At 38.7% G+C, this 26,727-nt stretch overlaps 3 protein-coding genes across 7 annotated transcripts in view; all 3 read right to left on the bottom strand.

Annotated features, from left to right (window-relative positions):
• Nucleotides 1-3,657: 3,657 nt before the first annotated feature.
• Nucleotides 3,658-10,889, bottom strand: znf740b (zinc finger protein 740b). 4 transcript variants are annotated; one of them, XM_058410684.1, is made up of 7 exons: nt 10,755-10,889; nt 9,596-9,686; nt 9,115-9,297; nt 8,452-8,586; nt 7,857-7,986; nt 6,770-6,888; nt 3,658-5,734 (listed from the first exon to the last, which is right to left on the bottom strand). In XM_058410684.1, the coding sequence occupies exons 2-7, from the start codon at nt 9,638-9,640 to the stop codon at nt 5,564-5,566; spliced, it is 783 nt and encodes a 260-aa protein (XP_058266667.1). In that variant the 5' UTR covers nt 9,641-9,686; nt 10,755-10,889; the 3' UTR covers nt 3,658-5,563. The 4 variants fall into 4 exon arrangements, with proteins under 4 accessions (XP_058266667.1, XP_058266668.1, XP_058266666.1 ...); XM_058410685.1 differs by having other exon boundaries at nt 8,470-8,586; nt 9,596-9,838; nt 10,755-10,881; XM_058410683.1 differs by having other exon boundaries at nt 9,596-9,838; nt 10,755-10,881.
• A 1,057-nt stretch (nt 10,890-11,946) lies between these two features.
• On the bottom strand, nt 11,947-21,792 carry csad (cysteine sulfinic acid decarboxylase). Its single transcript, XM_058409110.1, has 14 exons — nt 21,639-21,792; nt 20,030-20,175; nt 19,809-19,935; nt 19,638-19,728; nt 17,908-18,130; nt 17,142-17,221; nt 16,985-17,039; nt 16,632-16,748; nt 16,334-16,398; nt 15,353-15,434; nt 14,925-15,124; nt 14,748-14,799; nt 13,915-14,004; nt 11,947-13,817 (listed from the first exon to the last, which is right to left on the bottom strand). The coding sequence occupies exons 1-14, from the start codon at nt 21,658-21,660 to the stop codon at nt 13,644-13,646; spliced, it is 1,524 nt and encodes a 507-aa protein (XP_058265093.1). The 5' UTR covers nt 21,661-21,792; the 3' UTR covers nt 11,947-13,643.
• Nucleotides 21,793-24,210: 2,418 nt separating this feature from the next.
• Nucleotides 24,211-26,727, bottom strand: part of zgc:174906 (uncharacterized protein LOC571548 homolog) — a 5,048-nt gene continuing 2,531 nt past the window's right edge. The window contains exons 2-5 of one of the 2 annotated variants that reach the window (XM_058409178.1): nt 25,745-25,814; nt 25,202-25,549; nt 25,036-25,113; nt 24,211-24,935 (exon numbers count right to left, since the gene is read on the bottom strand). In XM_058409178.1, coding sequence (XP_058265161.1) covers nt 24,664-24,935; nt 25,036-25,113; nt 25,202-25,520 — 669 coding nt within the window. In that variant the 5' untranslated portion in view covers nt 25,521-25,549; nt 25,745-25,814 and the 3' untranslated portion in view covers nt 24,211-24,663. The remainder of the gene's footprint in view (nt 24,936-25,035; nt 25,114-25,201; nt 25,550-25,744; nt 25,815-26,727) is intronic. The other variant, XM_058409177.1, reaches the window with a different exon arrangement.

Genomic DNA, 26,727 nt, shown 5'->3' on the forward strand with positions numbered 1-26,727 from the left:
AATCTCATAAATGTTTATGATGCCTCTCCATTTAAGACATTGCACCCACACACGACACCATGTCATGACCTTTTTCATGGTGTCCTTAGAGTGGTCTGCTGCAAGGCCTTGGAAATTACATCCAAAGACCCCCTTTCAGCTTACATGAGATGTCATGACCTAGTAGAAAGGAGCGGAGCAGAAACTGGGACACAACCCATGGGAGAAATGGGCCTGCCTGGGTGCAGCGTTCTTCGTGCGGCCCTGGTATTGCATCGGGTCCCCAACGAGCTGCAGATTGATGAGGTGACACGGGACTGCCGCCTTTTAATGTATCTGTCGAGGCTAAATGCCTCTTTCGGAAAGTGATTTTTACGCTGTTGGCAGAGCGCCGGGGTGTTTGTCCTGTCACAGAGAATGTGGATGGCTCATGAGTGAGATAAATCTTTTTCCATGTGACGCTGGTCAGCTTGAGTCAGCCTGACGCTTCGGGTTTCCACCTCCGAGAGGCCAAAGACAGCTCGAGACAACCATCCAGATGGACAAGATTTGAAACAAGAAGGCCTTCTGGAAAAGTTTCTATGAGAAGATTTCGAGCATGATGTAAACAATCTGCCGAGCGAACACGGTGTTAAGCCAGCCATGTAAATTCTCACTGCTTATGTAGATATGTTTCATTTCATGGCCTAAATGTGTTGTTACATTAACACAAAGAACCGTTTATATTAGCTGAATCAATCAAATTTCTTGCAAGGAGACCAGGAAATGTTTTAACAAATGACAGAATGAGGGTGTCATTCATCATCTCAGAGGTTTATTTTTTACATCGTGTGAGGGCTCAGTCAGTGGAAAAAACGGTGCAGATGCAAACTGAGGCGTTTTAATTGTTTATTTTGCATGAATATGTATGAATTATTTGGATAAGCTTCCGTGTGGGTTGCAGGATCTGTTTTTCATTCCCCAGCGTACCATGTTGTGTTGTTGACAGGACTCATTCAGGTCAAGAGAGAATTGGGGCCAGCTAATTAATCTTCTGCTGTATTTATTGTTTTCTATCTGAGTGACATAAAAAAAAAAATCAAATCCCAAGCACCAAAATCAATGCAGCTTTTTCGTTTAATATATGCTTCCTGGACCAGGACTGAGAACTCATAAAGAAATTGGAGGCCTCCCTGGGAGCAGGCTGCATGACTTTGATTAATTTAACTGATAGTTAAGAAAGTTTTCATTCATGAAACAAAGCAAAACCTTTGCCTTTCTCGTGTAATTACTACAGTGAGAAATTTGGGTGGACATACACATTCACCGCTAATTGGAATATGAATTTGAAGCGTCTCCAAAAATGGAACCGGCTTACTTGTTACGCCGAGCCCGGAGCATTCAGAAGGAAAAAGCAGACGCTTTATTAATATTTCATTTTCATCATTGTGGATCCCGACTGCGTTAGTACTTGGTGTGCAGCTGTGTCCTGAGACGCGAGGGCGGGAGTGAAATCTTAATGAGGATAGCTGGCGCGCGCAACACCTCCGATAATTAACACGAGCGCGCGCTGGCGGGAAAGTGACAGATGGTCGCGCGCAGTCTGTCGACGCGGCTAGATTCGTACCCAATGTTCCTGTTCATGGCGAGAATGCGAAAGTAGCAAGTACAAACTAAAGTACTGTATGTGGGAAAACTGACAGGGAAGGAAGCCATTAAAGCTTTGTTTATGTTTTACTGTTCCTCAATCACCTCATCCTTCACTTCCTACCGTGGTAAATGTACTCACTTCCGGTTAGCTAGCTGGAGCACGCGCCATGCTGTACATTAGTTACACGTGGCTTAGGACATTCAAGGTCTAACTAATAGCTACAAAAAAAGAAATGTAAGTTTTTTAAGGAACAAAATAGAAGACCAGGTGCTGAGTCTGAGGTCTTTTTTTTATTTTCAGAAAGAAGCACAAAATCACTTTCAACCTTCTATTGTCAAAACTATAGAAATTATTGTTAACTACTATGGTAGTTGTTTGTCTTGAAAATATTTGATTCCTCATGACATTCCACAGCAATTTGCTAACTATTACATTATTTTAATATTGAAAGAGCAACGTTTCATTTGCTTCTAGTTACATTTAATGTTGTGAAACATCCATAAAACAAATCTGTTCCCGTCATTGCTTTAGTTATAGCAGCCGTAAACATTAGTTTCTTCACCAACTGCTTCGTTTTTCTCTTTCATGAAGTTTGAAAGACTTCAACATGCCACTTACCAAGAAATGGGAAAGCCCTCTGAGTTGTGAAAATGAAAGAAATTACACCATCTTGACACTGGAGACTCCTTCCCTAAATGTTAAATTTGATAATCATCAAATTCATCTCCTCAAAGAAACTGTCACCATAGCAACGTTTACACATTTTCTTCAAGTGTGTTTATGTGGAGTGTCTACTATACAAATCCCTGTGTTAGTTGTTGCTAGAAAAATGATAAAACATAATAGCCATCACGTAATATATATAAACCTTGTGACCAATCAGAATCGAGCATTTAGAAGCAGTGTTCTTTAAAAAATGTTAACTATTCTGTTGGCCTGGTTTTCTTAGAACACTTTTAAAAGTTTTCAACTTGTCTATAATGTTTGTCTTCTATTTAGTCCCTTGTCTACCGTCCGTTCTTGTTGAACTGTGCTTCAAGCCAAATTTCCCAGGTGGACAATAAAGAACTGAACTGAGCTAAAGGTATTGCTCAGTAGAAGAATGGGACATCCCTGACCTAGGCTATTCAGTCCATCAAACCAGCTCTAAGAGGCTCTATACCTCCTATTAGTTAGGAGACAGAAACGTGACGAACACATTAGAACGTAACAGGTTCGGATAAGGTTACGTTAAACTGTACAGTGCTGAGGTACGCATCAGACACACGGCTGCATTAGATAATTGGTCAGGTTGTGTGTAAGAACCTTCCCAGCCCCCCTGTTCTTTCTGTCCTGTCACTGTACTCATCATAAAGAAGACACTGCAGTAATTGCTCCCCATCCACACACACTGTAAATCAGAGAGAGAAAGGATCCATAAAGCTCTCTACAATCCCAAAGCCAGGCCACTCATTACAGTACATTCATTTATCCAGCTTTCCAGCCATCATGTCGGTACTGTACACCTCATTAACTACCGTCTGTACTGAACGTCAATGTTGATGCTCCAACAGGACATTAAGTCGAGCCAACTGAGCCAAAGACTTAATTGCTTCAGTGATTAGTATCAAGAATCTTCCCTTATTACCGTCAGCATTGCCAGAGATATAGACATGACTTCACTAAGTAGCGACTCGCCCTCCGCTGGCTCGAGCAGCCTTGAAATGACCTGGTGACCCTTTTGTGGACCTTTAAGATGCTTCTCGAAAACCACCGCACCAGGTCACAGGGACATGTCATAAAGCGTAGTAATGGACAGCAAATCATCCCAGGCCCATGGCACCCTTTTTAGAGGTTAAAAAGTCACACATTTGCAGATAGTACTTTTGATAGAAGTTGAATTTGGTGTGTGGTGCCACCTGCTGGCAAACAAAATAACTACAAGGCATAATCAAAACATCAAGTCTACATCCAATATCTTTAAAAATAAAAATAACAATAATAATAATAATAATATTATAATAATAATAATAATAATAATAATAATAACAACAACAACAACAAACATCTCTGGAAAAAGAAACTCGTTTATTGTTTTCTGAGAACCTAAATTTTCACTACACAGTGCCCAACTGGGTAAGAAAGATTTTAGTGTGCATGATTTACGCTTGATAAAGATACAAAAAAAAGTAACTTGTACAAAAAAATACATTTTTTTTCTTTCTTTAACAAACACAATACAGTATGTTTGAGGAAATGAGCATGCAAATCTACTTGTTATTAAAAAAAACAACAAAAAAAAACGTGGCTACTAGTTTCAATACCTGTAGCGGTCTAAGACGGTCTAAAACTACAGAAAATGTTAAGAAATAAAACAAAATAAGATTCAGCACAGGAAGTCTGCATGTAGTCTGTGTTCAGTGTTTAAACTCTGTAGTACCTGGCTTTCTAAGGAACTACCGGTTCATATATAAAAAAGGACTAAATGTTAAAAGCGCACACACACCGTTAGCCATACTTTGCCGATCCAGTGTTTGAGTCCCGAAAATATTCTATAAACAGCATCAGGAATTTAAAAAAATAAAAATAAACAAACCCTCACACACACACACACAGAGACACACACACACACACACATTTCTAACCTGGACTCCAAAATAACAGTTCTAAGCACATAAACGTACAGAAATGCATTTCACTGAGGACCTGAATCACAGTGGACCACTTTATCTTAGTCACTCTGGATAAGAGTCTGCTAAATGTCTAAACGCAAGTCCTAGACCTATAGATGATACTGCAAAGATATGTTTTGTTTGTTCTTTGACACTAACATTATGAACACGGATTAAAATAAAAACAAAAAACAGAACTAACAAAAGAAAGCAGTTTTCAGTGATGTGTAATGATACCATGGCTAAATGTAAAACACCTTTAAAATCCAAAGTTTTCCATACCGTCTTGAAATAAAATGGATTTAGTGGGAAAAATATTTCAGTTGTTGTGTTTTCCCTATGTTTACACTAGCAAGCGACAAAGCGACAGACCACTGGGTGTTTTCTCTACTATTTCATTTGTGATTAACTAGTCGGCTTATTGTCCACTTCAGGTCAGAGCCAAGACAAGCCTCGTTCATCGGGTTTCAAAGTCGAACTGTTTTGTGATTGCATGTACGGCAACGTTGAACACTTAAAATTGTCGTGATTGTTGTCATGGTCTGCATCTTGCATTGTGATAGGAAATACTGATAGGGAATTGGAAGAACTGGTTAGTGTTAGTACTCAATAAGGGTCTAGAAGAGTACATAAGTTTGGGATTCTTTTCATTTAAATGGGGCTTGTCTGACATTAACTCCAAGTAATCTTTAAAAAAATATTAAAGCAAATACTTACCTTTGATATTTCTGATATTAATTCATAAAAATGGTGTACGAATGGTGTACGCCCGGATCCGACAACCGCAGTGATCATTAAAGACAAACTACAAGCAACACGAGTGACTTGTCTCTTGCTAGTATATACGCAGAGTCATGTAGCCTAGCACCTCTTTCACTAATTCCTGCTAATCGTGATACTATTTAGGAATGGTGGAAAAATACAAGGCCACATGTGACAACGGCTGAAGAGCTGCTCACAATTTTTTGTAACCGTCTTGTGTGTGTAACCCGATCTCCCTCCACTGTAACTATCAAACATCATTAACCCACTCCTTGCTCCTCTCCATGACTCCTTATTGCCTGTGCAGTAAAAAACTACGCCAACCCTCTCAGAGGCTGACCGCATCTATAGAAATTCCTACAAAAATCCCTCCCCTCTCAAGTCAAATCAGCTCCGAAAAATAGCTGGATATGACCGAGCTGAAGTGAGTCTTTTCCCCAGAGTGTCCAGGATCAGTCTGATGCAGTAAAGTGTCCCCGAGTGGCTGTGCGCGAGTCCACCCTGCTTTCACAGAGCCGAAAGGAGGCTCGGGGGAAAGCCGTCACACAGCAAGCCGGCTGCTGCTGTTGTTGGCCTGTAGGGGGCTCCACGACTGCTGCGCAGGTTCCTGTGAATACGATCGTCCGTCGCAGCACGACGTGTCCTCCTCCTTCGGGATGCCGACGACACACATGCGCCGGTGCCGCAAGAGCCGGTCTGTTCTGGAGAAGTTCTGTGAGAAAGAGAGAGTTAGGTAGGATCTCAAACTTCACAGTTGACTGCTGAGTGTTATCTAAACATCTATCAGGGCTTTCACACTGGCAGTTTAGGCTGAAACAGAGCACAGTTTGAATGAAAAATCAGAAAAAGTTGTCACGTGGAACAGGAAGCACTTGTGCACTTGGTAGCGAACCCGCAACAACCTGTGGTGCGAGTTCAGTTGCACTGTAACTGTCACGATTAATGGGAATGTGAACGCAACTCATTCTCGGCTCTACTCTTGTTCAGGAACTAAACTCTGTCTGTGTTTTAGCCAATGACAGCACACATGTACCATGTGGTAGGGGAACATTGTGAGACACAGAAGGGACCAGGTGCCTTACTGTGTATAACAGCACCATAATAATAATAATAATAATAATAATAATAATAATAATAAAAAAGGTGAGTTGATATGATTGTGCTTTCTGTGCACGTTTGTTATGATGTAAAATGAATGCAGATGCACCAGGGATTGATAGAATGAAGTGACCAGATTAGATCAGACCAGAAAAATCAGATTCAGACCACAGCAAACGTGCCCAGTGTGAAAAAACGTCTGCCTTACAGGTATCTTCTGTTACTATAGCAACAATAAAATAATACATTGTGTTTGAGGGGTGAAAAAAGGGATCATTTCAGAAACAATGATGTAAGATTTTCCACATTTCAAGACAGCAAGGTTTCTGAAAAGCTACCTTTCCCCCCCGCATCATCCACACCATCCTAAATTACTGTCGCTATGGTAACAGCTAATTTACTGGGTCCTGCAAGGCAGTTGCTCCACATAATCTAAAACTATAGTATAGTACATTTGTATAGCATACAAGCGAGCCAGGAGTCACAAAAAAATGACACACAGTATGTAACTACACTGTATTTCAATGTGGCTGGAAAATCCAGTGTGACCAAAACATAATAAAATGCACTGTTAGTTTAGAGTAAGCTTCAGACTTTGGGACTAGACATCAAAACATTTGCATTTAAAGTGTGCGAGTGTGTGTCTGACCTGTTGGCAGCGGTCACACTGATAAGGCTTCTCTCCACTGTGCACACGTTTGTGTCTCTCCAGGTGGTAGCGCTGAATAAAGCGCATGTCGCACATGTCACACCCAAAGGGCTTCTCACCTACACACACACACACACACACACACACACACACACACACACACACACATTACTTCCACTGTTCCTTCTGATTCTCCTTCTGGGAAATACCACACCTAGTATTGATAAAAATCAAATATACATGTGAACTAACATCAGTCACATAATAACAACAACCTGAGAGAGTGCAGTGCAGCAGGCATCACTCTTACAAAATCGGTCTTATGAAATCGGTCAGGGTAAGAAGCTTAGACAAGGTGCAGCCTGCGAACAGTTCTTATTATCCAGGCAAATGTTATTGTGACATTGAGAATAAAGAACATGCAAAAGCAAATGTGACTGCTAACACGCTTTGCTTACTAACGGAAATCATTTACATGTCGGTATACACAGGTTTACTCATCAATAAGTCCACAGAATCTGGACTTCTTGTTTGTTTCTGGAATATTTATTGAAAAAATTCTAATTCTCAAACTACAAACACATATCATACGCCTTAGTTCTGCTGGAAGAGGATAACTTCTCGACTCCTAGATCTTAATAAGACTGTTCTGACTCTGAGGAATATTTTTTTCTAGTTCATATTTACTACACTATTACATTCTTATGGCTCTGAAGAATCGATAAATGTATTAAAGTGGAAGCAAGAAAATGTAAACAACTCGATTCCAAAGAAATATAAACTAAAATTACACCTTTGACTGATACAAAGCAGTGACGCTAAAATCTTCCAAAAATACTAAATAAATCTCTCCGTCCAAAGTACATCACCCTAACAACACATTTCTGACCAATCAGAATGGAGAACTCAACAGCGCAGTAGCACAAACATTCTTTATTCTATGTTTTAATGTGAAACCTCTGTCCTTCTTTACCCGGCAACGAACCATCATTCATTTTCCAATCTGACATGAATTGAAGAATGAAGCCGGACGGATTTTGTGCTATCGTTTGAGCAGGAAGTGACCCGTCTGTGTTCTGAAGCTCACCTGTGTGAGTGAGGATGTGGCGTTTGAGGTGGTAGCTACTGCGGAACGCTCCGTAACAGTGCTCGCAGATGAAGTTCTTCTGCACATGGGAGTTGAGAGAACCGTCATCGCTTGGTTCAGGCAGCTCCACCTGTGTTTGTTTAAACACACACACACACACAGACAGGAAAGTGTGTTCAATTATATATAGAGATTGTGGTAGAACATTATACATCGATCAGACATAACATTATGACCACCCGCCTAATCTTGTGTTGGTCTCCCTTTTTGCTTCCAAAACAGCCCTGACCTGTTGAGGCATCGACTCCACCAGATCCCTGAAAGTGGGCTGTGGTATCTTGCTGCCTTATATATCCCACCCACTAACAGGTGCCATGATGAGGAGATAATCAGTGTTATTCACATCACCTATCAGTGCTCATAATGTTTTGCCTGGTCAGTGTATATCTCCTATCTGGAAATTCCACGTTTTTGGATTATAGATTCAATCACTTCAGGATGTTGTTGAAAAATAATCATCAGCATTACTACTGTGGTCCATACAGATGACAGAGTAACACACAGACACACACACACATATAGATCAGCTACTTGCCTGCACTTTTTCTCTCACTTTAGACGGTGTTCCTGACTTCCTGTTTTTCTTCTTCGATGGCACGTTCTGGCTCGACTGCATGTCTTTCTCCTCCAGCAGCCGGGAAGAGTGGAACTCTCTGTCCTTATTAATGAGCTAGAAGTGACAAGAGAAGCCTGTTAGAAATTGCCTGCATTGTTGTATTTTTGTTCGTTTTCCTTTTTTTTTGTGTGCATTTTCTGGTTTGCTGTTTTTTTCTTATTTGTCTATGTGTGGGGGTTCTTTGTCGTTTTTACATTTTCCTATTTGTTGTTTTTGCATTTATATATTTGCTTTTGTGTCTTTTATTTGCATTTTCCTGCTGGTTTTTGCTGTTGTGTGTGGGTTTTGTTTTTGCAATTCATTGATGTGTTCTTGGTTTTCCTGTTAAGTTTTTTTTTCTTTTTGACTTTCTGCCATGTTTGTGGTTTTGGGTTTTGTTTTTACGTTTTTGGTTTTTTTGATGTGTTTTCTGATTTGCTGTTGTGTTTTTGGTTTTGTTGTTGCGCTTCTGATGCACTGTTATGCTTTTGTTGTTACATTTTCCGATTCGTTATGTTTTGGGTGTTGCTCTTGCGTTCTTGGGTTTGTTAATGTGGTTTGTCTTTATGGGCCACCTTGGTTCCCATGCCCCGTTTCTCTTACCATGGGCGAGCAGCTGACTCCAGACGGCAGCACCATGTGACTGTGGTGACTGTGGGCTTCTTGGTTGTGACTGTGGTTGTGGTTCTGGCTCAGTGGAGATGCCATCTTTTTATGGCCGGCTGGAGAACTGGCCTGCATCAGAGCCATACTGGAGAGCACTGCCTCACAGCCCAGCAACCCAGCCTGCCACACACAAACACATACACACACCGGTTATAACAGTCTGGGGATATATAACATTTCATCATCTTCAATCTTCTGACCAGTGATTTCTGTCAGCTCAAGCTGAATTGAGTTCCAGTTAGAGATTAAGGCATTTTTTCATTCATTCATTTCATTTTTCAGGTCACAAGATTAGGATTAGGACCCTTTTTTTTTAACGGAAAGCAAATTATGACACTGCAGGACTGACAGTGGAAGCATGTGACATGAAACGGAAAACAGTACAAAATGCAAATAACGTGGGAAGAAAAACACTGACCCATTTCATGTGCTCTCGGACTGGGTTGTTGGAAAGCTGTGACATCGCAGTGATGTGTAATGCGTGTGTTGGGGGGAGAGAGAGCGTCACACTGGGCAGAGAGAATGGATAGGTAACACAGTCAGCACGGGTGAGAGCCAAGAAATGATCTAAGACAAAGTTCTCTAACTCCAGTCTTCAGGCTGGAAGATCGCCAGATGCTACTGGGTTCCAGACCTCCAGGATACTGGATCTATATACACTCTGAAATAAAGGTACCAAACATGTCACTGGAGTAGAACCATCAAAGATAAGTGGAAAAATGATTAGTGTAAAATATTTAATGTTGATAACGGGTTGTTAACGGCTACTTGTGATACTTTAAAAGTTATTTAAAAAAGGTACACCATTCCTAGTATAAGATACTAAAAAGGTGCAAAAGATGTACCGGTGTTGGTAGTTCCCTAGCAACAAGGGAAAGTACAGCTTGGTACCTTTATTTATTTCAAGAAGGGAACAAGGGAAAGTACAACCTGGTACTAATGAAATAGAATAGAAAATCAAATCATTGACAAACTAAAAGGCAAAACAGGTCGCTCTCACACGGTTTAGTGTAAATCTGTAAATATCGAAAATATATCAGATATATAATTAACTAATTAACAGGGTCACGTGAGTAAGCCTACTATTAAGAAGAAGAAAAAACAATGCACGTGCACAAGTGTAATGAAGGCAATGAAAGAAGCCACAGTGACGTAGCAATGCAGAACAGACAGATTTATGAAACAATGAAATGTGATATATTTTTTTTTACATATTGAAATGAAATTAAATTAGAAATAGACGATATGCAAAAAAAATAAAATAAAAAAATACGCGCAAGTCCCATGTAGTAAGCAGCAGTGCACCAGAACTAGCTAAGAGCTAAAGATTTCCCTGGTTTCCAAAACTGAGTGTTTAACAAGCCTGGGCTGTGTAGTGCACTATAAACCCAGTGGAGATGTATTTGGGATCCGGCTCTGCTCTTCATCCTCCTCCATAACAACAAAACACAACAACACAACACCAGGGCGTGTGTTTATAAAGCGTCACTCACTTCAGCGCGCTCACAAAACAAACCCCTCGCTAGCAAAGCACGAGAAAGTAAGGAGCTATCGATACACGTTCATTTGTAATTTACCTTCCGTTTCTGGACCAGCAATATTTCTCGTCGGAGTTCCTCTATTTTTTTCCCCCAGTTTACAAACACAGGAAACACCACCGGAAGTCCTCTCAGGGGAGAGCGTGGCACGTGACCAACAGCCTGGTTTAAGCCGATTTGTTACTTCCGGTACAACAGAGGGCGCTCGAAAATCAGGGATGTAAAACATTTCTGCTACAACTGAGATGTTTTACACTTCTGAGGCATTTGCTTCAACAAGATCTTCTGAGAATGGAAACAGACTAGTCAGGGTTTTGTTCCCCAATAAACTCTCCAGTTTGGGTGAACCTCTGCCCACTGTAGCCTCAGATTCTTGGCTTGAACCCCATCTGATCTACTATTGTAACTCATCCATGTCAAGGTTGGATGTGTCGTGGTTTCTGCAATGCTTTTCTGCTCACCATGCATGTAAAGAGTGATTATTTTAGTTACCAGAACCTTACAGCTCAACCCAGTCTGACGTTTAGACACGCCGTTTGTTTGTTTGTTTTCTGCACAAGTAGAGAGAGTTGTGTGAGAAAATCAGCAGCTTCTGAGAATGGTGCTGGTGGCTCAGTGGTTGTTTCTCACTTACTTTGTGGAAGGTCTGGGTTCGATCCCCAGCCATTGGATGCAGTGTTGGTCCCAAGCCCGGATAAAAATGGGAGGGTTGTGTCAGGAAGGGCATCCGGTGTAAAAACCTGTGCTGAGTTGACTCCTCACACATGTAAGGAGCAGCTGAAAGATCAACATCATCGGCAGCTTCTGAGAGGCTCAAACCTGCCTGTGTGGCAGAAACAATCACACTGCGATCATAGTTTTTACCCCACTGTCATGCTTGAGTTGTATCTGTATGATTTAATACACTGAGAATGACTGATTTCATGTGGTTGAAAAACGGTCTATTATGTTTTATATATATATATACGAAATGTTTTTGAACAGGAAGCTCAATGAAGGCTGCTGGGGTTTTTTTTTACCACAGAACAGGAGTAAGTGCAACAGTCAAAGTCTCCAGAAGAGCTGTGTCAGCTAATGACCTTATAAAACTGCAGAAACTGCACAAAACTCATGTTTTTTTTTTTTCTTTAAAAAGCAAAGGTCTCCCAGACCAAATATTGACTTGGTTTAGTTTATTACTGTTTACTGTTCTATACAGAATTCCTTTTATGCAGAAACATTTACATTTCATTATTTTTCAATTCTACTTTGCATCCTATAAATATATATTTATATACAAATATCCAGCAGTCATAAATGCAGCAAAGAAGACAGGTCTGTCAAGTTTGCATACCATTTTATTATCAATCCGCCATGTTGACACTTGTCTGGATGTTCACTAGAAATAAAATTAACTTGAATGGTAGCATGTGCCCTCTTGTGTTTCTCACTAAGACTATACAGTAAGACATTATGTTAAAGGAAAAATTCCACCCTGAAATACACGTTTATATTAAACATTTTTAATATAATAGGGATAATATGATCTCAGACACAATGGACAACAGTCAGCCTGGAGCTTCCTTTCTCACTCATACGCCATTTCAAGTCTCACGTAGAATTAGTTAAGACGGCAAATGTTGAAATGGAGAGACAGACAAACTAAAGCGCTGCCGCATCGCTCTGTTTAGGTAGAAGTGAATTCTGACTCGATTCATTAGCTATAGTGAAAATCTAAAAACAAAAACAAAACAACTAAGAATTTAATCCCAAAATAAATCTTCTGTACAACTGAAGATCACATGTTATGTGTAAATATCAGTTTATGAGCCATTCAGGGTGGGGTTTTTTCACTTTAATTAATAGAAGAAGAAAATTCAGAAGTATACAAATAAACTTACATATCAAAAGCTGATCACACACACACACAAAAAAAAAAACAACAGTTGCAATGGGTTTACATTCGGACTTCTAGCTACCAGACACCAATTTAGTCTAACCCAGCAATTTCCGCTGAAGCCGCAGAAATCGATTCATTGCATTAATATACATTCAGTTGTCAGTTTGTTTATTATAGCCAGTTTGATCTACATTCATCAGGTACAGCCACCATATAGGTGAACAATTCCTTTCTGTAGCCCACGTGTTGATATGAATAATTTTCATCGCACTCTTCTGTATCCATCAGCGATTTTATAGCTATAAAGTGCACCAGTATGACAGCGGTACCTAATAAACCGTCCATTTAGCTGATCAAGCACACATAGGTTCTTGATATTACAACATAATAGTCAGTAGGATGGTGACTATAAGAAAAGCCGTTCCTTTTACTTCATTAAAAAATAAAAGTAATAAAATTGACCTAATGCTACATTCATATTTTTTTTATCATGTTGACTAGAGTGAAAAACAGGGTTGCAGTAAATCTGTCTATAGGCGGATGATGGAAATTAAGATGAATAAAAGAAGTGGGTGTAAAAATTGAGAAAATAAAATAGAAAATGATCCTTAAATATTGAAAAAGTAGAGAAGACTGCGTGACTGGAGGACTGAAAGAAAGAAAGAAAGAAAGAAAGAAAGAAAGAAAAAAGTTTAATCGAAACATGCACAGGAAGTATGCTTCGATTCAATAGTTTGGAAGAAGTCTGGAAGATAAACGAAGTCTTCACCCAGAGAAGAAGAATGAAAGAATCGTTGAACAGGAAGTGATGAATAAAAGGAGCACCATTTGCTGAGAAACTTATTTTAGCCGGTCTAACTCAGTGGTCCCCAATCTTATCAGCAAAGCGCCAGTCCTGTTCCAGCTAAATTACAAACTGATTCATGAAACTCGCTGCTTGTCTAAGAAAAACAAAAGGTGATGAAGTGAGACCTTATAGGCTGCCTCTGAAAAGACCAATGATGGACAATGACTCCAGGATGAGTGATGATTCAGCACCCAGAGCTCATTTACAGATCTTTCCCCAGCCTCTCAATCTCATCGAGGAAGAAGTCCAAGTCGCTGTGCTGCAGCTGGGGAGAAAGGATGACCATGCGGAAAAAATTGACCCGACCATCCAGAGGCTGATAACCGACCATCATAGAGCCACGTTTCATCATGCGTTCCTTTATAAGCGGTGCCACCTGGTGGATAGAATCAGACATTACATTACATTTAATATCTTTCAATTAAAAAATAAAAAGCAGTAAGCACGTAATCTGGTGTTCTCCATAACCTAACCTTTGCTAATTTATCCTTGTAATCTGCTTCATTCTCCTTTCCTCTCAGGCCGGGAGGCACAAACCAGAAGCACACGTTCACGAACTGCGGCTGTGGAGAAACGTGAAGGAAACAAGGTTTATAAGCACTATTGAAAGTTGACCTGCTTTAGCTATTAAAATAAATATTTTGTGTTATGTTGTGGTCCTGTGTGTGTTAGTGTGAGTGTAGACTGAGTGTAGACATGTGTGTTTAGTTCTTTGTTTCTAGTCAGCTGGTGGAAATGAACAGTACAACAGTCAATATTGTTTCATTGCTTAATAACGTGGGAAATGATGTAGAAATTATAATATAATGAAAAATATAATCATTGATAATTAAAAAATGAATGAAAAAATAATCATTTCAGCCAAGTGTCTACGAACAAGCGTATTAGGTAAATGGAAGAAGTAGTCTGTCTTCGGGTCTTTAACCTTAATGTTCGTTTTACGATTGAGCTCCTGTCAATCATTTTACAGACAAGTCCCCAACCCCTTTATACATCCTCATAAACCGTTAACAGGAGAAGTTGCATATTTATAATATAAGTTGATTTGTAACTCGGCGTTGAATGTCCAAGTACACTTTAAAGTAATGTTATGACAGGCCTTCCAAATGGGAAAAATCTGTCAAATTTTGAGTGTATGAGGTGTAGCTTTGTGTGTATAGATGAAAATAGGGGGAATTGTTATTGTTATTCTGTAACTGTTATTCAACTCAATGTAAAGTTCAGATAGGTTAGAGATTTATTTTTTTTCTACAAATTGTAGCTAATGCACCTTTAAATGCATTAGATTTTAATAAAACAGCCTTACCTCAGAGACCAGCTGAAAACCAGCTCTTTTCTTCATCTCCTCAACAACATACCTATAACAATCAGCAAGGTGATAATCCATCACCACAACGATTCCCGTCTTAGAATATATTACATGTATATGATTTATTTTGTGTTTTTTTTTAAATAATTATTGAGGTTTTGTTGTCTTGTTTACCTTCTATTTGAGAAAGCCTTTTCAACGCGGTCAGCAAGGCCCTGTGAGCCTACTGCCTTCCACATGAGCCACAGTTTCAGACAATCCACTTTGCGTCCACACTGGACGGACTTGTCCCCGGTGTCCAGATGTGTGTCATAGAACTTGTCCTGTTGAAACAAGTAGGTGGCGTTGGCGCAGTGGCAGTGCATCAGCAGGTTCTGGGGAGAGAAATGGCATCATGTGGTTAAGATCAATGCAAAAGACAAAAAGGAAAACTGTTGCTTTCAGAGTATGTATAGTATGTAATAGCAAAGGTCAACATTTCAACATGGAAAGGGTTTTTCCAGGCCATCACACAATTTTCAGTGCTTGCTTACTTACTTTTATTTGCTATATGATGACATACTAAAATATTATGTATTTTTTTTGACAGCACAGGATCGTACCGTTGTGTCTCTCAGGAGAATAACGGAGCACTGAAGGCCAGTCATCAGCATTTTATGTGGATTCCAGGTCAGAGAGTTTGCCCTAAATACAACAGGAAAAAAAAATCAGGTAGTAGGATAAGGTGGAAGTTGCTTCATGCTTTTTTGTGGTTGTCACAATAAACACAGGTTTATTAAGTTCTCTGGAGGCTGTGGGTTGAGAATATTTCCCACAACACATTATACGTAACAAAAGAAGGAGTGTCAGTGTGAGATTTACTTTTTACTCCGCATTGTTTTTGTTTGAGGTAAAAAGTCATAATTCAGTTGACAAAACGGACACTTTCTGGGTTTTGAACAACTCTAACTTTCTGAATCAGTTTTATTTGAAAGCTTTCATAAAAATCAAGCCCAAGTTTTTCCCAAGATATTTTCCAAATCGCATACTTATGCACTGTTCTACATCCCTGTGTAGTATAAATCGAAAATTATGAAAATTAGAAGTAGAAGTGCACTTTGAGCATCCGGGTAATACATAGATCAGATTAGATTAGATTAGATTCAACTTTATTGTCATTACACATGTACAAGTACAAGGCAACGAAATTCAACCGGAGTATGGAATTTTGGACACTTCATGCACTCAACACTCGTAGCTATGCTAGCATAGATGAAGTGGGAAAGAAAAAAATTAGAAGATGGCCGACGACACTGTGGTGGACATGATAGTTAGATAGAACGTTTTTTAAAAACTCATCGTATTTTGTTAAAGCTACTAAAGCCTAGACCATTAACATTAACAATTAAGTGAATAGTGTACATTGTCATTCGGGACACAGCTTAAATGTAGTGTTTCTAAACGTTCCAGTAGTGTTCCACTATTTCTAGCTTTGTTAGTCCCTGTACAGTATTTTTGGTATCCTGGAACAAATTGTAATGTAGCTATAGTACAGGTGACATCAGTGGAAGTAATGCTAAAGCGATATGCATATGTGTTTATACCTTTCAATTCCTGTGAGTAGATGTTTATGCTTTTTGGAAAACAGGACACTTCCTCCCCAAGCTGCCTGTGGAACAGATAAAGGGGAAGAACATCTGTCAAAACAAGACGGCTTATCTGTACTTTCAGACGACTTTGTGTTCCTCGTCCAGTTTAGACATTACCTACTACGTTCTCAGCGTTAATGGAGTAACATTTTCAGCTTGCACAATAATCCAAAGGTGCTACAGATTCAGGTAAATGACTTTACACTAGTGTCTCATATGTAACACGACTGCTGATAAAGAGGACGTGGCTTACATCAACGTGCATCCACATTCCATTCCGCTCGCTGATGTCAGCTATGCGCTCCAGGGGGTCAAAGGCTCCTTGTACGGTGGAGCCGGCTGTAGCGTTGACAAAGAACGGGTAAGCGCCCTGTCATAAGAAAAGGACAAGAATCAAATACCTAGCACCAAAATTTTCATTCCAGCCGTCATACTGAGGCACGTGTAAACCCCCATACAAAGATCAAACTATACAAATGTGGCACGTTAGAACCACATCCAAATGCCAAGGTCTTTGTTTTAAGATTTGCATTTAATGATTTTTCATTTAAAAAACATAAACAAAATGATCAGATGAAAAGTCAGTTGGAAGGATAATGCATATACTTGTGATTTGGCATGAACAATTTTAGCTTCAAGGTCTTCTGGGATCATTCTGCCACTGTGGGTACAGAGAGGTTAAAGAAGGATGAAGTGGACTCCAGGCGACGTGGCGTACCATATGAAGAAATGACAAGTGAAGGATTTATATAAACAAACGTACCTTTCGTCCACTTTCACGTGGTAAACGTTCTCTGTCCCGATGCCGAGGAAGGCAGCAGATTTTTTCATCGAATAGTGGCTCTGTAAGGAACAGCGGTGGAATGTGATAACTTTTATTTCTTATATTTTCATGTTTATTACAATCTCGAATGGAATGACGTTTTTAATCAGTATTTTTATTGGTGGCTCAATGATTAATGCTCTGGGTTACTGATCAGAAGGTCAGGGGTTCAAGCCCCACAAGCTGCCACTGTTGGGCCCTTAACCCTCTCCTGCCTCACCCTGTGCTCTAACCCCAGATTCCTAACAAACTGGAATATGCGAATTAATGAACTTCACTGTTCTGTAATGAATATATGATAAACAATGGCTTCTTCTAGCAACTTCTTCAGTTGCTCATTATAGACAGTGAAATATCTACTTATAAATTCACCATCAAATCTAAATACTTTTGTTAACTTTCATTTTGTTAAATGATTTAGTAAAGTTTTCAAATGAGCTAGCTAGTTAAGCTTTGAAAACCATCTTGTTGAATTAGCAGTATATTTTCACAACAGCTGCTTGCTTAGCAAACTAGCTAGACATGCAGGGCTGGATGGTCAGCTTTCTCTTAATCAAAAAAAGTTTTTGCTTCCATACTTTTCCCAACCCCTTTGCAAGAAACATGGCAAATCGATTGCTTATCATTTTAATGATATCAGGTGAAAGACACAAAGCAAACAGTTGTGATGATGTTTATTTAAGAACCATGTTATTCTTATCTTTACCTCCTGGGATGTAAACACAGCCAGACGTGGGACAGACCATAGGCCTTGCGTCTTCACCTGAGGAAAGGCCCAATATCGAGCCACGTTCATGGCGTACATGTTAGAAATAGAGCCTCCTGGGCAGAATATGCCGTCCCCCTCGTCCCAGCCCACCAGGGAGCGCAGACTGCGGAGCACCACTTCCTCCATCAGAACAAAGACCGGAGCTACCTCATAGGTGTACCTGAAAGAGACACCGTTTTCAACATGGTTGGCTATTTTGCAGATTCTGAGCTAAACCAACTAACTAAACTAATTCAAGGACAAGATGATGTGGTGTGCCAACACATGAAGCTGATTAAATTTAAAGTAACAGCTTTAGATCAGACTGTCAGATAATGTTCACATAAAATGACACTGTATCACTCATATTTAATCCGGGTATTAACTGAATGAGTTGCTGTTATAGAAATGAGTGCTTAGCAAATGAATCAACCCCATCTGACCAATCACAATGGAGAATTAATGATATTAATGAATCTAAAATGACTCAGTGGTATTGACGTAGATGAAAACTGATCTTGGGCTGCGGGGTTATGAAGCAAACCCTTATAGGGTTATGATGTAATGAAATTGCCATAGATCCTATTTCTTGCATCTTTGTTTATGTATTCTTTAAACCTTGTTATACAAGACGTTTATGTAACCTTTATGTTTATTTGATCAAGTCTCCAGTGTCAGTGTTTTGTAACCACATGTTGGCCACCATGGGACACTCTTGCGGACAGAGTACAGAAGAAAAAAGAAGCTGGTGAGAGAATGACTATTTTTCCCCAAAAATGGAAGTTCCTCCTGTTTTGTTTTGTAGATGTTCAGAATTGAATGTCTTTGTCATGTCACACTCCACAGTGGTGGTAAATATGAAGCTCATATGAAATTAGACACCCAGGGCTTTAAGAATTTATTGTGTTTATCTAGCCTACTTGGGGGCAACATATTCATAGTACAGTTACAATATATGGTTAGTTTTGTTCCCACACACGTTTCAAAGTAAATGGTGATATCAAACCCATTACTTCTCTCTGAGATCCCCCAAGTGCTAGTTTAACCTGATTGAAAATGTCCTATTTCCGTTCCTTTTGCGCAACAGAACTTGTAAAAATGGCAAATGATCCCAGGAACTAAATCGTTAACCCTGACCCTCCACTTCACATCATATTAACCCATCATGCATTATTTTCCTATAACAGGATGCCTCCATGTGCTTTATTCCTTACATAACGCCATAAACATGCTTGGTTATCTCTTTTTGACTCCAGCTTTACTGCTGCCTGCACACGGATGAAGCGCTTTGCTTTGATGCACTGCTAAATCTTGGACTGAATGCTAGTGACCATTGGACTCTTTATGCATGCAAAGAAGTAAAAAAAAGTATCTTGGGAATTACTGTATCTTGGATATTTTCCAACATTCATACACTTTGATTATGCAAACATTTCAGGGACTGGAGACGATGATGGACACTGAGCTGATTTCCTGAAAGCATTACACTCTTGAAAGATATACAATATATCTTACACTGACCTTTATGCTGCATTGTTCTGAGGAATTAGAGCACTGGGATGGTTATTGTGTCTATAACATGGAGATTATTAAGGTTATTTAGCTGATGTATCATATAGTAGTGACAGTAGTAACGCTCTTATCTGATTTTCAAGGGCGCATACTTGTGCCAAATAGGCCACACTTACTGACTGGTGTTGAGTGTTTCCGTGAGGAGTCGTCCAGTCAGGGCATGGTAGTCCACTCCAGCAAACAGCTGATTGAAGAAGCGAGGGTGACCTGGAAAGAGACAATGCACTGCTGCAGATTTCTTCTAGGCCTCAGTTTATTGAGAATGAACAATGATGTCGGTGACTTACTGGTTTTCACGCTGTATCTGGCGACGTCATGTACTCTCTGCAGCAGCTTTTCATGAGATTCCCCATGTTCTCTCAGCTCCAAGTCCAAAAGATCCCTCAGTTGGTCAGGATCTTTCCACTCACATACCTGTAAATGTATGCACATGCACATGTTTTGTTAGATACAAAATCTCGCATTGTGCGCTATGTTGTGCTTCGAATCGTTGATTTGCTTATCGGACCTTTTCCTTAACATCTGTAGCTTTGTGAACCGCCTCCTCCAGGATCACTTTAAAAGCCTCAGAGAGGAACTGCTCGCCTGCTGAAGGGTCCAGTTCAACTTCATCTGCATGATGGTGGCCGTTTGTGACTTTGCTCATAGTGCACTCTAAAAAAAAAATGAACAAAATTTGTAGAATGTGTAGATTAGATTTGTAGATTAACTGACTCAGACAAACAAGAGAGAAGTTAATATCAGTTGTGGAATGATTTATTGGCTCAGAAATGGACTCAAACAATAATCAGAATTCAGTACTGATCTGAGAGAGAAGGAAATTGCCATCATAACTGAAAGATGCATACTGATGCAAACTCTGAACTATTATGAGAGACAAGCAAAGAGAGAAAGACAAACAAATTAGTAAAAAAAAAAAAAGGATTCACTGACTCAAAAAATGAAGCTCTGTCACCACCAAAAGACTCAAATACTGATCTGCCTAATGAGAAAGGAGTGAATCTTGGTTCAAGATTCAACTTAAACACTGGACCACTAAATGGATGTGAAAATGAATCTATGTTATATCCAGAATGACTCACTGACTCAGAAACTGATTCACTAACTGAGAGAGGGATGAATATCTCTCATGAATGTGACCAAGTGAATCGTGGTCATAAAATGACACACTGATTCAAACACTGATCTACATAAAAAGAGAGGAGCCAGTTTAATTTGTGAAATGATTCAATGATTCACAGATTAATTGAGTGAATCATGTATCATCGTAAAATGATTCATTGACTCAAACACTGCAAAATGGATAGAAGTAAATTATGGTCATGGCCAAAATGACTTAAACTGTGATCACCTAAACAAGAGAGGAGTGAGTGACCATAATTCACTGCTCTCTTATTTAGCAATTCAGTGTTTGTGCCACTGATTCATTTCACAGTGATCAGTGGTCATAAAATGCTAAATGTAAAACTTGGCCGTGAAATAATACTCAGGCACTCATCCTGTGACAGAGAGAAGAGTAAATCTTTGAATGGGAAATGATTCACTGAATCAAACTGAACGAGTCGATTTCATTTGTGAAATGATTCACTGACTCGGACGATGATTCGCTAAAAGATTAAAAGAGAAGGGAGTGAATCATTGTCATGCTATAGGGATTGACACGGAAAAAGGATACCGATTTATTCACTGGTCCTTAATGAGTTTCATTAGAAAAGTAAAAAAACTGAATCCTTTTAAGACCAAACATGCAGATGTATATATATAGTGTCCCTACACTTTGAAAAAAATTCAGATGATGAGAAAACATCAGACACCAAACATGGTTTATCTGCTAACTGTATTTAAGGTAAGTGGAAAAATATTGTTTTTGCAATGATCATGTGTCCTGGCATCATGCAAACTGCAGCATTTTTGTTTGTTTTAAAGAAAAGGAAAACCCTGCATCTTTTCCACACGGAAATGTTGCTTAGTTTAGAAGTATTAGTATCAAAACATGCAAAAAAATGCAACCTTTAAAATATTTCAGTGGTTTATGATTTTCTTTCTTTTTTTCAATGGAAATATGTCAGTCTGTCAGCACAGGACTGGTTTTCGGTAGGAATAAAGCTTTATCTCACCTATAGTAATGGTTGAACTCATCTCTGTAGTCCTCAGCGTGCTCTGAAGTCGCGTTTAAACCTATCCGTAATCCGATATAAAGTCTAATTTAAGCAGAACGGCTGACCAATCAGAAGCGAGCAGTGAGGGCGCACCGTCATGCCATTGGTCCAGAGAGGGTGGACGTCTGCTGCTCTCAAAACTCCTTGAAGCAATAACTCAGAAAGGCAGTGAACCAAAAATAGTACAGAATTAACATTCAAGCCATTTTTAACCTCCAAATATTCTTTTATAACCAATAGGAAAGGAGCATGTCTTAATGGTTATCAAATGCGGTAGCCTAGTTATGAATAAGATAGAAATCATTTATTTTAGTAACATTCTTATATCATTATACATCATTATATCATATCTTATATCATTAAGCTTATCCTCTAACATACTTGGCCAAGAAACCTGATTCTGATTCTGATTCTAACATACTGGGCTCATGCCATTAAACTGAGAAAAAGCCAATATATATATATATATATATATATATATATATATATATATATATATATATATATATATAAGAAAATGCTGCCTATGTCAAATTACACAGGTTTGTTGTTGTTCACGCACAACAGTTATCGATCTCCTCATTTACATACAATTCTAAATTCACCAATCAGCGACCGGTTTCCAAAACGCGCTCAACTGTATGCTTTAAGGACAAAAGTGGTCACGTGATCACACGTTTTCCCACCTGTGATTAACGTATGTACGACATGTGAGATGTTATGACCTGAAGTAAACTCATGTTAGGGCATGTGAGTGACGTCATCACGTATGGAAAATTTCTTTTGTTATTTACGCGAATGATAACCTCACATGCCGTGTGCGTGCAAAATAGAAACAGACGTATCATGAATAAAGGTCATATGTGTAAATAAAAACTACACGTCAAACATATATAAAGTGTCCAAAACCACTTAAAGGACAATATTACAGTTTTATGGACTGTAAATCGTTTAATTTTCCTAATGTGCACTGGGACACAGTTTACTTGAAAGCATTTACAGAAAAAACTACCCAGTGAGATGCAGACTCCTTAAGAAAACTAAATGTAGAGGGCACAACTTTCAACGTTCAAGTGGAAGCAAATTGTGCAAGGAAAAAAAAGTGCAACCTCTAAACCACATTTACACGAAATCACATGAGGAAAACAAATTTAGATCTACACACAGACAATTCAATATCTATCTAAATAAATTCTGCATTTAAAAAAAAGAAACGGGCTATAATTCTGCACTTACATATCGCAAATCACCCCACAATAAGCCTACAATAAATACAAAATTATAAATCAGTAAAAAATAATCTAAATTGCATTATAATCCTTGATAAAACCATTGCTTATTAACTTCCAGTACTTTTCACCACTAAGTTAATAATTAACCACAGAATTCTCATCTATTTACCTAAAATGGACTCAAGGACACAAACACAAAAAAAAAAGACTATCAAGTGAATAAATAAGAAAAGAGTGGAATAAGTATATCTAAAACCGCACCAATGTTGCATTAATATTAAAACTACTTCACATAACCTTTAAGCTGCCATGAAGGTGAAAAGTCACTTTAATTGCTTTGGGATAAAAATATGCCATGCACCCTGACTGTTGATGCAATGAAATCGTAAAAAGCTCCTCCTCCTATCTGATTACTTGGCACACAGTACAAGGGTGAACAAGGGTGAAAAAACCCGGGTGAAAACCCATCAGGGTGAAACAACGTGATACTTGCCGAGAGAACAAAGTTCACCATGGAAGCAGCAGATAAATTGTTTAAGTTGGAACCAAAAAAGCTTTTTTCGACACTGCATGTCTGTGCTGGAATTCTTCATGAAACAGCTTAACTTGATGCAGACTCCAAAATGGGTTTTAAAGAGAAAAAGAAATAATAAATGTGGTTAATATAAACGAGTTTATGGAAACCAGTCTGGTCATTCTGAAACTTTAATTGAAAACATATAACACAAAATACATGCGCTAAAAATGACTGAAAAATATTTTGTACTGTCTTAGTCCAGATTTTTTCCACGTACAAGGCTGAGTATACAAAAAGCTCAAGTTGAATGCATAATTAAAAGGATTTCCTTTGTTCTGGTACTTATTTGTGCATTTTATTTTATTTTATTTTATTTATTTTGCAATTATTTTAATTTATGTTGACTTGTTTTATTTTCCCTCTTTCATTGCTTGCACAGAACACAGAGCTACTACTCTATAAATAATATTTATTATTATAATAATTATTATTCGACACATTAGAAATTATTTGAATACACATATTAGAAATTAAATGTCTCTAATTACTCATTTATTTACTGATTTATTTCAGTGTTTTTCATTTCAAGGCTTTGTTGGTTTGGCATAAGAAGCAGCTTCTATTTTTCCTGTCCGAACTGTACAAACTAATCCTAGATGCTCAGTAAGCAGTTCACGTGAGGACACGATGTGTATTCTCTGTTGATACTGGGGCTAAAATTCTACATATGAACCTGCGAAATTTCTCTTTCTTTCTTTCTTTCTTTTAAAAGAAGGACGAACTCTGTACAACTCGGTGCGAGGAAGATTTTCTTTATATTTTTTATGCAATCAGTACAAAAGTACAAATGTTACAAGAGATAAGAATATACAAAATTCATTATATACAAAAGTTTTTGCACATACAGACAAATGTTTGCGAGAGAGCTGCTTGTACCATGAATTGTTTCGAAACCTATCTGTATGTTTAACTAGATAAAAATGAACAAATCGAATAAAAATCAGCATTTTTTTGCGGCACATGTGAGAACATGCCAACTAGCTTGTTCAGGTAACAAACTCCTTGCAGATTGCTAAACAGCAAATAAAATAAAATACAATAAAAATCAAGGATGTGAATATTTCAGTGCAGTTATTCTGAGACTCCCATGATATATTTACAGGTGCTTAAAATCCTCACACATCCACCATAGTAATGCATTGTGTGATGAGAGTAGAAAGCAGTAATGCTAGTTCTAGCTCTCCTCCAGTAGGAAGTCGATGCCCCTGATTCCCTCCTGCGTGAGGAGTGCGTGCAGGCGAGAGGCCGAGGCGTTATCCCTCTCTCTCATGCTCCAGAGATGCAGCATGCAGAACACTTGCTCTCTGTGATTGCGTGGGTTCTCCTCTACGATCTGCTCCAGACGGATGCTAGAGATCTCCAGCGCCACCCTGCCCACCTCCTTCCAGTTTGCGCCGACATGACGAGCCACCATCATGAGCTGCTTCTCCGTCACCGTCCCGCTGGCTGGTGGGGGAAGAGAACCATCTCAGTGAGATAAAAAGAACATCTGAAACTCGGTACGAGGAAAAAAATTCAGGAAGTTCCATCAGTCTGGGAATCGTACTTTTTTTTACTTTGCATGGCCGATTTCTGGGAATGACTTCTTCTGGTTCCTTTTCTCTGCTTTTCTTCCTCTTCTTCCCTACAAGGCAAGATTTAATTAACATCAAACTGTTGTTATTCCAATTTACATTTTGCCTATTATTAATCTTTCACGGTTGTTACGATACCTGTAGCGATCGATTTGCTTGGAGGTAGCTGGTTGAGAAATTCTAATTTCGGAAATTCCTCTTGTATCTCTTTTTTCTTTAAAATACTCAGGAATTTCTGGACACGCTTTGGGTCTTTGTTCATCATGAAGTCCAGAATGTCCCGAGCTTTATCCCAGGGCACTGCAGTGGCTTTGACATGGTCATATTCTTTCTGGGTCAGTAAGAGGGATGAATGGCAGTGCTGGAGCAGGAAGTCAGGATCCCCACACAGAGCATGTATCAGCTGTGGTTTAAACTTCTGTATGAGTCTAGCGCCACCTGCTGGCTCTCCATCCATCCTGTCCTAAATTATTCTTGTAAATCTACCTGCAAAAAAAAAAAAAAAAGTAGAGAGGTGGTATTGACACTATTACTGTACACACACATACAGTATAATAACTGATAGTGCTATAAAGTTTCAGAGGATTAAATTCGTTTGAGAGGAATAATATAGTATTAACCGCATGAACATTGAAGAATAAACCCGGAAAGTACATTATTGTGAAGAAAACTTAAACGTACTGGTGCAGGTTCTCTTTACGGACAACAGAGGATGCTGTTTCATTTATTCCTCTGCAGTGACCGCGTTATTCTGAAGACAGTTATGTGCATCATTTGTTTATATTTTTGTTAGTAAAGATTATTATGATTATTATTATAAGAAAGCGTGGTGCGATGATACTTTCCCGACAGCAGCACGTCCGGAAATGTGTTATTCTTCTCAAAACACAGACATTTGACAAACATTTTTTAATTCAGAACACTTATGTTAGATTTATATTTTATGGAGCCTTCATAATACTGGTTAAGTCCCTGGTTAAGGTGTTACTATAAAAGCCTAGACATAGGACGGAAGCATATATAGTATATTATAATAATAATCCCATAATATAATACTTGCCCTGCAGCTGGAACCACTGTCAGGGCTTTTGTTAGTCAAATTAGACAACACCTTCTGACCAATCAGATTCATGATTACAACAGGGCTGTGGCAGAAGCAAACAATAATAACTCTCAGGAGTGAGATTTAAAATAATAATAATAATAATAATAATAATAATAATAATAATAATAATAATAATAATAATAATAATGATAAAACAAGATTCTTTGCACAAAAGATAAACATGTTAAGGCATATCATTATCATCAAGCATTAAAAATGAAAGACTCCCCCCTATACATAATAAATATGGGTTGTGGTTTTGTGTCTGTTTTGTTTTGATGCTCATTTTCACTGCACTTGGTTATGTGTCATTAAAATGCTCAAACAATCCTGTTTGCTTTTTAAAAATGTTAATGTTTTTAACCAGCTGTTGAATGACTTCTTCCTGGTTGCTGTTTATTACCTTAAACATGTTACAGGCAATTTCTTAACCCTTTAATCTGTCTGGTTTGAATTTCCCTTTTCATGAGTTTAACAGCTTTGTTTGTCCTTGTTTGACTTTATAATCAATGACTCGTAAAGTCCAGTATACGTTGTGTTTAACAGTGCAACAGAATGC

Source organism: Hemibagrus wyckioides, linkage group LG15, assembly GCF_019097595.1.
Source record: "Hemibagrus wyckioides isolate EC202008001 linkage group LG15, SWU_Hwy_1.0, whole genome shotgun sequence".
In the NCBI taxonomy this organism is placed as follows: domain Eukaryota; kingdom Metazoa; phylum Chordata; class Actinopteri; order Siluriformes; family Bagridae; genus Hemibagrus; species Hemibagrus wyckioides.